The sequence below is a fragment of the Leptonychotes weddellii genome, chromosome 2, assembly GCF_054177405.1.
Source record: "Leptonychotes weddellii isolate Sample4059 chromosome 2, ASM5417740v2, whole genome shotgun sequence".
Taxonomy (NCBI): Eukaryota; Metazoa; Chordata; class Mammalia; order Carnivora; family Phocidae; genus Leptonychotes; species Leptonychotes weddellii.
Window position 1 is genome coordinate 93,794,141 of NC_138370.1, and position 17,193 is coordinate 93,811,333.

A 17,193-nucleotide genomic window follows, 5' to 3' on the forward strand; every position below is an offset into this window, starting at 1 on the left:
CCTCATTACTCTCCTTGTGACCTCAACCTTCATCCCTGACTTCTCTCTTTTGCTCTTATCGTACATTAAATCCATAAAAAAAAAAAATCAATCAGCTCTATCTTCAAAATATATCCAGAATCCAACCACGTCTTACCATCTCTCCTGCCTATTGCCTGGGGCTAGAACATTTCATCTCTTACCTAAAGTATTACAAAAGCGTTTCCTCCTCTGCCCTTTCTCCTTTTCAGTCTGAGGGTTACTATTTAAACTGAAGTCAGCTTATGTCACTCCTCTGCTAAAAACCCTCTAATCACTTCTCTTCTCTCTCGGAATTAAAGCCAAAGTTCTTAAAGTAGCTTACAAGGTCATATATGACCTGGTGCCACCACCGATGGCTCTCCCTGACCTCCTGCTTCTCCTCCCCTGATCTCCTACTACTCCAACTACACCGGCCTTCTCACTGCACCCAGAACACATCAGGCATGCTCCCTCCCTGGGGCTTTCTCACTCGTCAAGCCTTCTTCTAAAATATATTCCCTCCAAATAGTGCAGGGCTTCCTTGGTCAAATTCTTCAGGCATTCTTTTGGACCATCCTATCTAAAATGACACATCGCTTCCCTTCTGCTCCCCCTCCTTCTGCTTTGCTGTGTTTTTCTCCCAATCATTTATTACAGTCTCTCCTTTCACATATTTTACTTTTTTGCTTGGTGATTATCTCTCTCTTTTCATGCTGTAGATTCTAAGCTATACCAGAGGGGGTTTTTGTCTCTGCTTTCATACAGCAAACACACATTACATGTTTGAATAAATAGATGAACAAATGGTGAGCCTGAGTTCAGATTGGCAGAAAGAATGTGATTATAATGTGATTATAATATCTGAGATGAATTAGGGAGAGTGGAGGGGCTCCTGGAGTTATGTACTAAAACCCATGTCTTTGGGGTGCCTGGGTGGCTCAGTCAGTTAAGTGTCTGCCTGCTCAGGTCATGATCCCAGGATCCTGGGATCGAGTCCTGCATTGGGCTCCCTGTTCAGTGGGGAGTCTGCTTCTCCCTCTCCCTCTGCTGCTTCTCTCTCTCTGTCAAATAAATAAATAAATAAAATCTTTAAAAAAAATCCATGTCTTTTAGTCATAGAAAAGAGCATTCAAGAGAATTCCCAGAGCAGAAATTGTTCTGTTTTCATCTAAACCACTGCAGCAGAGTACTTAAGAAGACAATCACAGAAATATTTTGCAAGAAGCTAACCCTGGCATTTTTTAAATGAAATAAGAGTTGCACTTCAAACCTCTTCCTAAATCTGTGAGACAAAACTTTTTAGAGTTATGGACAAGTAGCTGATGAAAAGTCTTTACTGGAATTACTTTGCATTGAACAGCTATCAACATTGAAACTGAAAATTCTGGGGTGCTTGGGTGGCTAGTCAGTTGAGCATCTGACTCTTGGTTTCGACTTGGGTTATGATCTCAGGGTCGTGGGATTGAGCCCCGCATTGGGGTCCTTGCTCAGCTCAGAGTTTGCTTGAGATTCTCATTGTCTCCCCCTCTGTTCCCCCCCACCCCCTTCTCTCACTCTCAATCTCTCTCTAAAAAAATAAATAAATAAAATCTTAAAAAAAAAGAAACTAAAAATTCTAAGCACTCAAAATACTAGGCAGACATTATTCAAATCCAGTCTGAATCGGCACTACTCAGTATAGAGCAAGGACCTGTATTAATGCACCAAAGAGAATTAGAGAATAATACAGAATCCAGAAACAAAAGGGCACATATAACCAGAACCAGACAGATACACCACCATTTGCTTCTTCTAAATGAGAAGTCAAATGATAAATATGTGACAATATTATTTGCGGATATATTTGTGCCCCATTTAACTGGTTAGGAAACTGGATATAGTTCATTCCATAGTCCATTAATTATAGGAGTTTAATTCTCAAATATTCATCTTCGTTTCCTTTATAAATTCCCAGGCTAATATAATTGGTTTTGGTATTTTTAAAGAGAGGTCCAGACTGGATGGATCCAAATGGCATTGGTAAAAAAGATTTTAGTACCAGGAAAAAAAAAAATTTAGCTTAATTTAACCCAGATAAAAAGAAACTGTCACCAAATTGCTATTAAATGTGACCTTTCCTATTTGATGACACAAGCTATGAGAATACCTTTTATGATCTGTTCTGCCTATGAGAACCAGCACCACCTATTATTATAATAGGGATTATCATTTGCTACTATTTATTGAATGTGCAGTTTCCTAAGCGTTTTGCAAACATCTCATTTAATGATCATAACAATCCTATGACTCCAGTATTGTTATGATCACTATTTTACAGTTGAGAAAACTAAGTCCTGGAAAAACTGAATGCCCAAAGTCACATAGCTGGTAAGTGGATAAAATGAGAATTTGGGTTCCAGCACTCACATTCTTAAAGTGATTTCCAAAAATGCTTTGTGGTCTGAGTCATAACTATGTGAACATATGACAAAGTCATTGTTGGGTGTACCTTCTTGTTGGTAAAGGCTGATATTTTAGGAACATTAACATTATTTTGAAAATGGTGCTTTGACCTTGCCTTCTGTTTCTGAGAGAGGAAGCACAGGATCTAACTGATAATTTTGGACTTTTACACCTCAGTAGTAAAGGGTCAAGACCAAAAATCAGGACACGTTAAAAACTGTTAACTTTCAGTGTTATATCTAGGAGTATGGCCAATAAATGATAAGTAATCTACTTTATTTTGAAGTCACTGCAGTGAAACCAATAAATTTTATACATGGTAAAAGTACCTGAATCTTCTAAGCCTTTTACTGACTTTAACTGGCTATAAATTTTTTATGAAAAGGTTATAGAGTCTATTTTTAATGTCTGGATGTTAACCTTGTTTATAACATTATTAGACTGGTAACAGTTACTAAAAGAAGAAAAGCATTAAGTATACATGAGTTTCAGATAGGGAGCAAATGCTAAGATTTATTCTCTTTTCTGAGTGTACAAGAGATAATAAAATAAATTACTAGTTTAATCTTTTAAAGAAAACAGAAGTTAAGAGATCTGTAACCATTCGGAAAAGAAAAATGAAGATTTGAATTTGTTTTTTTTTAAGAAAATTGTTGTGTGCCAAAATTATGAATTTTTCTCATATCCTTTAAATGATGAAAAGCCAAGTTGTATTTTTGGATTAAGTTTCAAAATTCTCATGGTAGTTATGAGAAAAATTTTATAAAGAAAAAAATTTTCATCCAAATTTTACTTAGAACGCCAACACACGTGATATTTTTGGAAAGTTGGTGCAGCCCAGATTGCCTTTCATTGAGAAATATAGCAGGGTACAGAAAGTCCTGGTTTCTATGTTACATGTTATGATGCTCCCCAGAAACCCACGCTTACTAGCAAAATAATGGACACTTTTTCTTCTCTTCCTTCATATGCCTTATTAGCTTTGAAATTTTACATATTTAGATATAGCAGTATTTTGGCTACAGAGTTGCCCCCTTTGCCTTCCTAGGTGTTTGGACATTATTTTCTGTTCTATATTTTATTTGAGTTTTAGTCGTAATCCTGGTAGTGGTGCTCTTTGACTTAAAAGTTCTTTTAACTATGGGGCACCCGGGTGGCTCAGTTGTTTGATGGCTGGCTCTTGGTTTCAGCTCAGGTCATGATTTCATGGATCATGAGATCAAGCCCAGCATTGGACTCCTTGTTCAGCAGGGAGTCTGCTTGAGGATTCTCTCCCTCTGCCCCTCCCCCCACTTGTGTTTTCTCTCTCTCTCTCAAATAAGTAAATAAACAAATCTTCAAAAAAATAAAAAATAAAGTTTATTTCAACTTCTATTATGTTAATTTAAGAATGAATCAAGTTCTTTTTACATTAACAATGGTAGATTAAAAAAGATTTGAGCTTCAAGTTAAAGGAAACCACACTGTACACTCTGAAGGGAGGATCCCAATATCTCAGGAACATTCCTGCAGTAGAAAACACTTGTACATGGGAGAGAGACAGATCTGTGTGACCCTGAGAACATCACTTAACCACTTGCAGGCTCTGTTTCTGCATTTGTAAATTCCAGCAAGTGCCTACTTTATAACATTTGTCTCTGCTGATTGATGAAACATCACATGTAAAGCCCCCAGCAGAAAGCCTGATACACAGTGGCTAGTTAACATTAGTTACTTTATTTCTCTAATCTCTATTTACTGTACATTCTTGAATAATAATAAAGATCAACACCAGACAACAACCCTTAACTTTATACCTAGTAAATTCAGGCGATTGAGGAGACTCGATCTCATATGCTGTATGGAGGTCAATTTTAATTTTTCTGATTCTTGGTGAATTCTATATAGTAATTACAATTAGAAAATGTACACCTTATTCCTTTCCAAAATTTCATAATTTACTTTGCAACCCAGTGACATAAGATTGAATATACTTGTTTTAGAGATTAGAAAAGTGTCACTTTCTGAATTGAAATGACTTGATAAAAGTGGAGATGGAATTTCAATTTCAGTCTGGGCTTTAAGTTTTGGGTAGTTTCATGACACTGTGTAACCTTTTTACAAAAATAAATGTTTTTCCCTTTTATAGCAACATGTTAGTAGACAGTTGGCCAATATAAGAAAAAATATGTTAGGCGCTAAAAACTTTTTGAAGTAACTCAAGAAGTTAGGTTAGTCTATGAAGCAGATAAGAACTGAGTATCATTTACTTTCTGTTAACTTAAAATTAGCCAGGACTTTTCACTTCCCAGTCAGCTCTGTCAAACACACACACACACACACACGCACGCACCACCAACATTCACCACACTGTAGTGAACACTGAAGTCTACTAGATACTTTATTCATGGCATAAAAATCTTAGTCAAAAATAACACAAAATCTCAACATCCATGAAACCAAATAATATCTAAGATGTATAATATCATCTAGAGTCCTTATTGAATGAATATGATGAATGAATAATCCAAACACTTCATTTAAGCTAACAGTTTAAAACTCTTCTCATTCTAATCCATTTTTTTAAAACTAATTAGGGAGAAGGGAGGAAATAATTTTTATTTTATTCTGTCATTTCTTTTTTTGAGAGAGAGAGAGCACACATGCATGTGAGTGGGACGGAGAAGGGGGGCAGAGGGAGAGGGAGAGGATCTTAAGCAGGCTCCATGCTGAGGGTGGAGCCTGATGCGGGGCTACATCTCACAACCCCAAAGATCATGACCTGAGCTGAAATCAAGAGTCAGATGCTTCACCGACTGAGCTACCCAGGCATCCCTTTTCTCTTATTTCTTTATCCCAAATTTTAACAATCAGTTGTCCATTAGTAAAACGCATATGGCAGAGAAGAAAAGAAACCAGAGTCTGGACAACTAGTTTATGATAAATGAGAAATAAAGCATTATTTTTGGTCAATATTCCCACTAAGAGCAGTCCAGATCATTTCCCAGACAAAACTGACATTTGGTTATTTTTGATCTATCTACTTTGCTGCAATAGTAGGTCTAGATACAAATGCCTGAGGCTTCAAAAGTTGGTAAGGGGATAAAAATGGACTTTCATAAGTCTGAATCACTGATATTTTAGTAAATTCAATAGACAAAAAATAACCCGGGGCTACTGGCATATATCTATAGACAATGAGTGTTTCTTCATTGTGCACAGAGGCATGCCCTTACCTGATTGCACGTATTGATGTCTATGCCCCCCTTCAGATATTCCACTACTTTGTCCAGGTTGCCTGCTCTGGCAGCACGGAGAAAGCTCGCATTGCTGTCAGACTGTGAGGGGGAAAAAAAAAAAAAAAAGACCTCCAGTGAATTATTGTTAAATAAAAACATATCAAAGACAGAAAGACAGAAATGTTTACACTGCAAGTAAGAAAAGCTTTGGTTGCAAAACACTCCAATATTGAGTTTAAAACACTGAAGAATAATTCAGAGGATAAGGTAGCAACTTCGTAGTATTTCTAGAGAGTTGTTTAAAGTCAACAGGAAACACGTCCTGCTATATTAAAGAGTGTAAAAGAACTCTTAATATAAAAATTGTTCCTGCTTTATTCTCAATCTTTAACCACATTTGAAGATGAATTTACACTACTCCCAAATCCACTGTGACCCATTCATTTTCGCTTCAAGATGCTTGTGACCTTATAATGAGCTTAATGTCAAGCCAAAAAGGAATCTGAAACGTAAAAGAAATTAAAGGGACTGGGCTTCTTTTTTTCTCCTTTTTCCTTTACTGTTTGGTTTCTCAGATGAGTCTGAGGGAGAATGCTGAGTATGGGTCACTTGGCAGTCATCTGTCCTCATTACAAGGGAAAAACAGAAAGCTCCGAGGATGCTTTGAGGAAAGAGGAGAGCACTAGTTGGCAGGTATGGATGGACTGGGCCAATGCAAATTTTGTGATCCCAGTGATTTTGGAAAAACAAGATTAAATTTAACCCAGCTGACACAATACCAGACTAAAATCCCTTGGTAAAGATAAGCAGTCATAATGGAGGCTGCTTTTTAACTCCTCTTCTTCCCCCCAGAGCCTCTCAACATCTGATCCTGGAAGAAACAGCTGAATTGTCCCCACAGAACATCCAGAGGAGAGCTGCTTCTGAGGTGAAGCTACAGTCCCCCGGCCGCTCTAGCTTGCCTGCAAAGCCTAACTTTCGAATCTTAACCCAATAACAATGATAAACTTTGTAGGTTCCAAGACACTGATGTAACTTTATAATTCTTCTTGTGGTATAGTATCTGACTAAAGAGAACATGAAATGTGGTAACATGAAATGGGATGTCACTGACCTACTAGGAAGTGAGACACAGTTGTGAAAGCTCATAATCCAGCACGTCTCCCTGGTAGGCTCCCCTGCCTCTCCCCCTCGAAGAATGTGTTTGGCAGGGCCTCTTGGCACACTCTTTCAGACCTATTTATTATGACTGGTGATGATGTACAGGGATAGAAATGGAAGTATTTTCTCTGGGAGTCTCAAATTGGGAATTATTTGCATATTGTTAAAATGATTTACACATGAGAAGACGGAAAGCCGTAGGACCAAATTACCTCACATTTAACCCAAATACCATAATGACATATATTTACAAATCAGACAGTTAATGTATGAAGAGTGGAAAGGTATGACTGAAATCTGTACATCTGGAATTCATGCCCTGATGCTGTAGAAGTGGATCACGGTCTGGCTGCTATCCGACCATTCTTCCCTCCCTGCACGGCCGCCATGCCTCACTCTTCGCCCCTCCTGAGAGCCATGCCCATGGCCGGGTGCCCTAAGTATATCTGCAATGCTGCAGTGACTGAGTTGTGACTCATTTTAAAATGCCTACTCTATGAAATTATTTTGTGGTTTGTGGCAAATTCTAAACTCCAGGAAGATTTTCCACCTCGGGTTTCTTGCCACAGCACTTAAAAGGGAAAGATAATGCTAGGCATTATATTCTGTCAAGACCTCACAGGAAACATTATTTACTGTAAAACAACTAAAATTAAATAATATTTGGGCACAGGTAGGAAGTATGACATTATTTGCCATACATAGTTTTAAAAAATAAATCTATGTGCTATATGTTATATATTATATTAAAGATTATGCCTAGAAACTACTGCCATGTTGTACATGAGACTTAATAATTATAGTTAACATTTATCGCTCACTGGGGGTCAGGCACAGAGCTAGGGGGTTCAGCCAGATGTATTATATCCTTAATCTTCACAATAATACTATGAGAGAGAAACTATTATTATGATGCTCATTTAATAAGTGAGGAAAGAGGTTTAGAAGGTTTCCAAGGCCACACAATTATTCAGTGGAAGACCCAAGATTTAGCTTATGTTTATCAGCCTAGAGCTAGTCTTAACTGCGGCTCTATCTCACGCCCCCCCCCAAAGCATCAAAGCAGATGTTACTACGGATACCTAGCCTAGGAGCTATAGGTTTGTTTCAGTTGTGAGAATCACTGTTATGCCCTTGGTCTACATATTTGTATATGTAAATCATGGCACTTGCTAAATACTCAGCTGGAGAGAGAATTCCTGGCTGACATCCCTGTCCCCACATCTCTCAACCATCTATACACCTAGAAAAAGTATGAGGTGGCTTGAGAAAAACTACTTAAAAACATAATCATTTGAGAACAAGGAAAAGAGGTGGTAAAGCACACATTGCATTAAAAAGCCAGTTGACTATCTCTGTCTACATGCCTAATCTGATTAAGCTCAGGAACTAAGATCAGGGTGCCCTATCATTCCTGTAAAAAAAAGAATGCCGTGAATAAGTAGAGCTAGAGGGAGCACCTGATCCGGAAGGGTTGAAGAAACACATGCAGACATGACTGCAAGAGCCTAAAGGAAGATGTTGGTCTGAAGGGAGCTGGAGGCGTCACTGAGGAGTGCCCAATAAACCCTCTTAGAACCTTCTTTAGGGACTGGGCATGACATGGAAGATTGCTTTTGCTGTTACATAACTGGTTTTCATAGCTGGTTTTCTCTTTTCTGAAGCAAAGTTCTAAAATGTAGGTGCAAGTCAAAGACTTGCATCCAAACCCTGGAATTTTAGCAAAATATCTTCCCAGTGTTCTGGAGGGTCTAGACCCAATGGAAAGGCAACATCTGAGCCATCCCACCAGGGACCTCTCCAACAGTGAGTCATGGTAGCCTTTGCTATAAGTTGGATTCTTTTAGAACCTGTTAAAAAATTTGGTTCTCCTGAAGTGAGAAAATGCATTATAAATGCATTTTGCAAATGCAAATAAATGAAAGTGTTATTAGAAAACAGTTCCAGAACATGGGTTTCAAGAACAAAATTAAAATGAGATTTCCAATTTTATGTATAGATATTGACATCCTTTTAGGTGAAAAGTATAGACCTACATGGAAATATATATTCTTTTCCCACTTCCACATAGACACAGGCCTACCATCCGTTACAATGAGGTCAATCTGTGATTAAAGCACTTGACACAAGAGCTTAAGATAAACAGTAGTCAGTCTGGTTACCTTCAATCAACACAGAGATGAAAGAGGATTCAGGGACTCATGCACTGTGAGAGATGCAGCAACTTTTACCATACCGTGTTTCCCTCTGAGTATGACAAAAGTAATTATTTCCAAATTAAGTGTAAGTACGGGGGAAGTATGCTTTCAAAATAGATTGTTGTCCCCTGGTTCAACCAGAAGATTTCACACATAACAGCTCAATAAAGAGAAAATCAGGCAATAGCAGCTCCTTGGGGGAAAGTTTCCAACAAATGTAAAACTAACCTCTTTCTGCTCTGCTGCTTTATGTCCCTAGGACTCCCAAATCCTAAAACCAATTTTACTCATGCCTATAAAGTCTGATTCTGGACAAGGAATTCAAATGCTGAGCCCCACTTATTTTCATCTGCAACAGATGGATGTCATTAAAACTTGCCCCTGTTACAACCCTGGTGTGGCATCTCAAGCCAAGAAAGAAAAATTTCCTTTAAAATTCCTCTTGACACAGTTCTGTACATTTTTTGTATCTGAATGTTAGAAAAACAGAATACTTTCTTGGCCCCCAGCAGGGTGGACATGAGAGGCAAGAGGAATGTGCATTCACAAAGCCACACTGTATCCTAAAGAAGTACTTCCCCAGAGTCCGGAGGCATATTCACAGCTGTCCAGGAGTTTGCCACAAGATTTTTTTTTTTTTAATTCTGTGCTTACATTTCAATAATAATCTAACAAAAATATAAGCATCTAGTTGGCTACCCTTCAAAGAGTATGACCATGTAATTTTGGTATAAGCCTTTGTGCTTATAATTCAGTGCATAACAAATGAAGTAGAGATGACACATAGATGCATGATATGCAAAACGTTTTGCTGTGGGTCAGAGAATGATCAGAGAATCTGATCATTACACATGGCACACAGCACACATGATAAAACAAAAGAAGAGCAGTCAGCAGCCATATTCAAGGAGCAAATGAACATAAGGCTCAGATGCTATGTTTGCATGGTTCAACTCGCATCGACCATTAGCAGTGAGTGTAATAGAAAATCCGTCGTGAAACACTTCTCAGTTCCCAAATTTCGCTTTTACTGGATTACGGATGTACAAACCTTTGCCGCAATGCTAATTTCATCTCCGAGTAAACAGAGAGAGCTTTAAATGATTATCAAATGGCATGCCATTAAAATGGACATTAGTGAATTTCTCTGATAGCTTTAAGCTTTATTACTCTGAGGTGAAAAACAAAACCTTACAGGATTAATAATGGTTTGTACAACCTACACAGAAAAGATATTCGTTATGTTATTTTCATCAAAATCAAATTCAGAAGCATACTAAATTATAGAAATCTGAGGTTAGACCTTTTTACTATTAAACCCAATATCTTACTTAGCTTTAGTCAGTTCTATCCATTCTATTAAATTGGAGTCAGGTATTTGAAGAAAGCTTATTTTGTAGTTTTGTTTACGCTTAATTTGTAAAACTTTCTTTTTAGTAATGGTTTAAGATTTTTAGGAGTTTTGTGCCATTTGTTTTTACATTTAAATTAACACTATCATAAAATAACAACCTGAGAGGTCATGAACTTGTTTTTATACTTTGAAAGAGTAGACTACATTATTAAAGTTTGAGAAGCCCTGGTGTCGCGAATAGTAAAAGTCGGCCAGCAGCCTCTACTGGGCTCAAGACAGCAAAGCAGAGCACCTCCCTTACAGTGGACCCTCCACAAATATTGGCTGGTTAACCTGAAGGAAAGCACATGTTCCTTGTGGAATTTTAATAATTTGCTTATTTTCTTAGGATGCAGTTATTCCTTTATAAAAACAGGATGGTTTATCAGCCTAGCTGAGATCCACATTTTTATGACGATACAAAAGAAATAAAATGTATTAAAATAACCTGAGGGGAAAATCTTAATAGGAATATCATGAAATAGAGGACATTTCTACAATTCCTTAGGTCTCGCCCTAGAAATGTTGGATAAGTTAACTCCGTGTCCAGCAAATCACGAGTTGTGTGATCTTAAGTCTTTGTGTATCTCAGTTTCCTTATTAAAAGACAAGTGTACGTTGTAGAGTTGCTGGGGGAATTAAATAAGATTATTTGAAGGTGCTTAGCCCAATGACAGGCACAGAGGACACACTGCACTTGTTTTATAATCGTGGTTTTTCTTGTAAATGATAAATGCAAAATAACAATGGCAAATCTAAGTATAAACGCATACGCATGATCTTCTTTAAATATGAAGGTTGTTGCCAGAAGACCAGAGTATTTGAAAATACTCTGAGGTGTGCAGGCGCGTAAGGACAAAAAGGGAACCAGAATGGAGTGTGTGTGGTCTGTGTCCAATAATTAAGATTTTACAAGGCACCCTTTTTGTGATATATTAATGCTTTTACTCAAATAACCATACTTTTGTATAAGGAGTGCTGGATTGTATAAATAATTTAGGTCTTTTAGTAGCTCAAATTGTTATCACTATCCTGTTATAAACCAAAAGTTGGGGGGCAAATTGAGAACTGTGCACTAGATGTACTAGAATTTTTTAGAAACAATTTCACAAGGTGTCTTTCTGCAGTTAGAACACACATATGACAGGTAAAACACCACACCACAAAATCCCACTTGATAACTTCTATTCAGCTGCCACTAACAACAAAATCTGCTATAAACCATAAGTCTGTACACTTTAGCTCAGGCATGCAGATTAACCTACATTTTTAGTGTCATTTCAATAGGTCTTTAGATTGCTACTAAGTACAATACTGACAGGTGATTAATATTCAAAGAGCATTAATGCAACTTCCCCAAAGATTGTTCTTATTCCAGCGACCTCTGTGCTAAAAAAAATTGGCTGAAATATAGGTGTTCATAATTTTGCTTTTAAAATTTATTTAAAATAATTACTACACATAAAATTGAGACTTGGGATAAGAACAATAACTAAGTTTAACTAAACAGATAAATTCTACCTGAATATTTTAAGCATATATCTTATTGTACATGAGATTGTTTGAAATTACATTTTTATATAAAGACAAAGGATTTTTTTCCCTTAGTATTGCATTTGACATTGATTTTTTTTAAAAAAGATTTTATTTATTTATGAGAGAGAGAGAGCCCTCACTGGAGCTGGTGGGGGAGGGGCAGAGAGAGCAGGAGAAGCAGACTCCCCACTGAGCAGGGAGCCTAAGACAGGCCTCCATCCCAGAACCCCAGGATCACGACCCAAGCCGAAGGCAGACGCTTAACCAACTGAGCCACCTAGGTGCCCCTTGACATTGATTTTTACTAGCACACTAGGTAAATTATTTCACTCATCAATGATTTCCTTAAGATTATCACTTGTAAAAAATAAGAATAGCAATAGGAATAGGAATGAATATAAACCATATCTATACATAGCATCAACAGATCTCACAAAAACAATGTCAAGCAAGACAAGTCAGACCCAAAAAAAGAACATCTTTATGATTCCATTTATTAAAGTTCAAAAACTGACAAAACTAATCTATACTGTTAGGAGTCAGAATAGCGGGTTCTGGGGGAGCCTGGGTGGTAGAGTTGGTTGGGCGGCTGATTCTTGGTTTCAGCTCAGGTCATGATCTCAGGGTGGGGAGATCAAGCCCTGCGAGGGGGCTCCACACTCTGTGTGGAGTCTGCCTGGGGCTCTCTTTACATCTCCCCCTGCCCCTCTCCACCTCTCACTCTCTCTCTCTCAAAGAAATGAATAAATCTTAAAAAAAAAAAAAAAGTAGATTCTGGAAGGAGGCAGAAAAACACATCTGGTTGCTGATAATGTTCTAGTTCTACTTTCTATATTTCTAGTTCTGGGTGTTGTAAATGGGTGTGACAAATATCAAGATGAACATTATAATTTATGCATTTTTGTATGTATGTTATAATTAAATGAAATGTTTACTTAAAAAAAGATGGTGACACTGAAAACTAAGTTGTTTTTAACTTACATAATGGTAACAAAATCACTGAAGACTAAATAGATGAAAACATTAGTATTCAAAAGCAGTATCTTTTTTCTCAGGGTGGAGACAATTTTTCTAATGCAGAATGTTCGTATTATGCAAGGCTTTTAATGAAAATATATTTAAGGTACTACTCGGTCTAAAAAACAATGCAGAGTACTAAATATCCACAATTTTGTTCTTTAACTCAAAAGGTTTCCTGAGTCAAATTTTAGAGCATCTTTTTATTAGTTGTTCTGACATCTACTGAGCTTTGCAATTATAAAAACCTAATGATACTCTTTGATCATACATTGATTATATTCTTCCTTTAGCATTAGTGAAAGTTATTCCACTTTTCTTATCCTTTGTACATATTATACAAATAGTACTCTCCCGGTCTTCAAAATGCTAACTACACATCAAAGACCAGATCTGGTTCAGAGATCTCAGTAGTTAAATCTTCTGGAATAAACATAAGTGAAGTAACTTGCCACAGACAATTTTATACCTTAAAAAAAATTCTGTACACTCACTTTTCTGTGAGACTCACTTTTCTGAAAACTGAACCAAAATATTAATAATATGATGATGTCCTTCCTCAATGAATTAGAATTACTACACAAGAACACAAAAATCCTAAATAGTAGAATCCATAACTCTAAGCCAGAAAAGACATTTGTGATGTACACTTGATAACTATTTTATACTTCAAATTCCCTACATGATTTTGAACTTTTCAAAAGTTCTTTTATATGTCTATTTTTAAAAGGATTATTGAACAGAGGAATATGAATTCCCCAGTTAGTATTTCATGACACAGAAGTCTGACTTGAAAAATGACTTTGTTTTGTTGACATTAGTTTGGCTTCAGAAAATGTTTCTATATCCAGGCTCATTATTAAGATGCTCATTGTAATGAGACACATCAACACTTTCACATTTTAAAATGGGAACTTTTACAAAGATAGGTGGAAACATTTTTAAAAAAAATTTTACTTACTTATTTGAGAGAGTGAGAGAGTGCACACATGAGCACAAGCGGGGAGTGGTGTGGTCAGAGGGTGAGGAAGACAAGCAGATTCCCCACTGGGTGGGGAGCCGGACCCGGGGCTTGATCCCAGGATACCAAAATCATGACCTGAGCCGAAATCAAGAGTTGGACACTTAACCAACTGAGCCATCCAGGCGCCCCTGATAGGTGGAAACATTCTTGACTGCTTATAATTCTCGCTTTCCTATTGAACTTTATGGTGAATTTAAATAACTTCTCACTAGGCAGAAAATCCACAGGCTCTGATTACTTGCATGCTAGCATATGTTCTGCCTATGACTCTGAAACGCCTACAGAACTCAGAAGGTCCATCACTAAATACAACATGTCAATTTTTCTGAGTTTAAATGGGAAAATGGTAAGTTTGTAGATTTCGCAACATTAAAAATCTCTACTAAGAAAATCGGAATAGTGGGGAAAACATTTTGCTGTAGCTGTAGTTCAGATGTCAGATTAAGTAACTTCAGATTCATTTTAAAGACTTAAATTGAAGAGCGTTGCCACTGAATGCTGCAGATTTTTTCAAGGAATAAGATACTCTTTGGGAGGTGTCATTTACATGGACAGATTTCAGCCACCACTGCCTCAGGCAAGTAAGAACCTTATTTATTAGTTAATAAACTATTGAACAAAAGTTAATACTATACTGTTTGAACTGGTATATTGGAAGAGTCCTGCTTAGTTTTTTCCATTCAAGATGTTGACGATGCAAAGGTAAGCAACATAGTCCATAAATCCTATACCAAATATTATAGGTTCTCCATAGTATTCCCTAATATTTTCAATAGCTAAAGTAACATGGAAATCTGCATTTAACATGCCAACAATAAAAATAATGAAAACTTAGAGATCCACAGTAGAAGTTGAATAATGCCTACTACATCCACATACAATCGAGTCCTTAACAGTTCTCTGTTATTGCTCAGGGATCTCCAACTGGTATTAATTGTGTGTAAAATAATGAAAAAAATTAAATAACTTGTATCCCAGACCAAATCTCTTTTCTAATTTCCAACTAGCTGGACATCTCTGTAAAAATGTTCTATCAACATTAAACTCAATATGCCCCAAATGAATATGGGCCAAAACACAGAAGAGTTTATCAAGCTTTTATGCAATGTTCACAAATTTCCAAAGGAATTTCCTTTTGGACCGTCACTGGTCATAAAAAGGGTAGGATTTATAAATGAATAATAACCAACTGTAATAACATTTAGGTCAGGAGAAAAAAGAAAGCTTTTGATATGATTGGGTAACAATATTGAACTCTTTAAGGAATCTTCTCTACACAAAACTCTTTTTCATTCCCTGACTAATCAGCATGTTCAAATTTTACAGGACCTTTGGTGGGGGGGAGATATTTTAGAGTTCATCCCACTGCTATACTTAAGGATCAGGATAAATGGACCTGAATTAGGTTTTAGTCTCCCTTGAAGGCTCTTAGAACTGTCAGGATATGAAAAAACAAACCCAACCAAGTGAAAGTATCTTTCATCAATGTTTTAGCATCCAGGCATCCTACAGTGTTAATTTACTCTTGCCCTTTTGAGGTCGGCACTGCATTTTTATCCCCATTTGTCTGATTATTCTTCAGCCCATCTGCTCTGAAGCAGACATCACTCAAACAGAAGCAGCCTCATGACACAGCACAGATGAGTTGCTGACCGCACCCCCACGGATGGCACATACTAAAAACTAGATGGCTTCTTGAGCATTGAATTATTCAGGATTGGGAAAAAAAAAAAAGTACATTCTTGCAATGAAAACTGCAGAACAGCTTATTCTATAATATAACCACTATCTTAAAAGAACTTGCATTTTTTTTCCTGTCATGATATATATCCTTACACAGTTGATTTTCGTGCAGCCCCATTAAGAAGTACATGGAAACACAGAAGGGCTTTTTTTTTTTTTTTTTTTTTTACAACAGTCTAGAGTACATCTGTGTCGGTCAGATTGATTTTTTCTAGGGAGATCGCTTAATTACAGCTTAACAACCCCACACTGTGACAACCTGACTCTACTTATTTAAATGCAGTTCTGAACTTGTTTATACTGTTTTTTTTAAAAGACCAAGTTAGAGCAAATGCATCAGTTACTCAACTCAAATTCTTTATTTTCCTTTTTTTTTTTTGAGTACATAAGTCCCACAATATTAACACAGATTTTTGAATTCATTACTTTCTAATATAATTCCTTGTCTCAAGATAATATATTTATTTTCTAGGAATAATAGACCCAAGAATTCTAGTGTGCCACCCTTGGAATTTTTTTTTTCTTTTCGAAAAATCTTTCTAATTACTGGGTGTCAGGAATTTCAGCATGATAATTATGTTGTTTATTAGAAATAATTTGTGTGTCTCTAGTCCCATTCATTAAACTGTCATTAAGTTCATTGTCATCTGTAAGTTGGCAAGGGCCCATCTTTCTATCTGCATATAATTTTTGAGAAGCTGTTTATTCGCCCCATTCTCTAAAGTATGTGGGTCCCGAAAGGGCATGCCTTCAGCCTCTTTTACATGTTTGTGATGATCTACGTGGACACTGAGTGCCAACAATGAACTTTAGAAGGCAAAATTACAATTTGAATAAGTCAGCATTATGCTAAATGTAATATATACAATCATTTTTACATCCATTTCCTGGCTCCCATCATGCTGGTTCAGTGGTAGACAGCAGAATGTCAACAAACTTTTTTAAATGAAATTTTTAAAAAACTAAAGAATTTGTGGGTCACTTGGGTGGCTCAGTCAGTTAAACGGCTGACTCTTGATTTCAGCTCAGGTCATGATCTCAGGGTCGTGGGATTGAGCCCCGTGTCAGGCTCAGCACTCAGCCAGGAGTCTGCTTGGAATTCACTCTCTCCCTCTGCTCCCTCCCCCCACTTGCGCTCACGCGTGCACTCTCTCTCTCGCTCTCAAATAAGTAAATCCTTTTTAAAAAAACTAAAGAACTTGTAATATATGCACTGTTTAAGGAGGAAATCACTTTTTAAAAAGATTTTATTTATTTATTTGACAGAGAGAAAGAGAGAGAGCACAAGCAGGGAGAGTGGCAGAGGGGGAGGGAGAAGCAGGCTCCCCGCTGAGCATGGAGCCCAATGCAGGACTCGATCCCAGGACCCTGAGATCATGACCTGAGCCGAAGGCAGACGCCCAACTAACTGAGCCACCCAGGCGCCCAAAGGGACTCACTTCTCAAAGCTGTCATCATCAA

The 17,193-nt window shown here is 37.2% G+C and overlaps 1 protein-coding gene across 16 annotated transcripts in view; it reads right to left on the reverse strand.

The window, feature by feature from the left end:
- ANK2 (ankyrin 2) overlaps window positions 1-17,193 on the reverse strand; it is a 212,701-nt gene that overhangs the window by 187,740 nt on the left and 7,768 nt on the right. For all 16 annotated transcript variants that reach the window (XM_081811969.1, XM_081811970.1, XM_081811956.1 and 13 more), the window contains exon 2: window positions 5,658-5,759. In XM_081811969.1, the coding sequence (XP_081668095.1) occupies window positions 5,658-5,759 (102 nt within the window). The remainder of the gene's footprint in view (window positions 1-5,657; window positions 5,760-17,193) is intronic.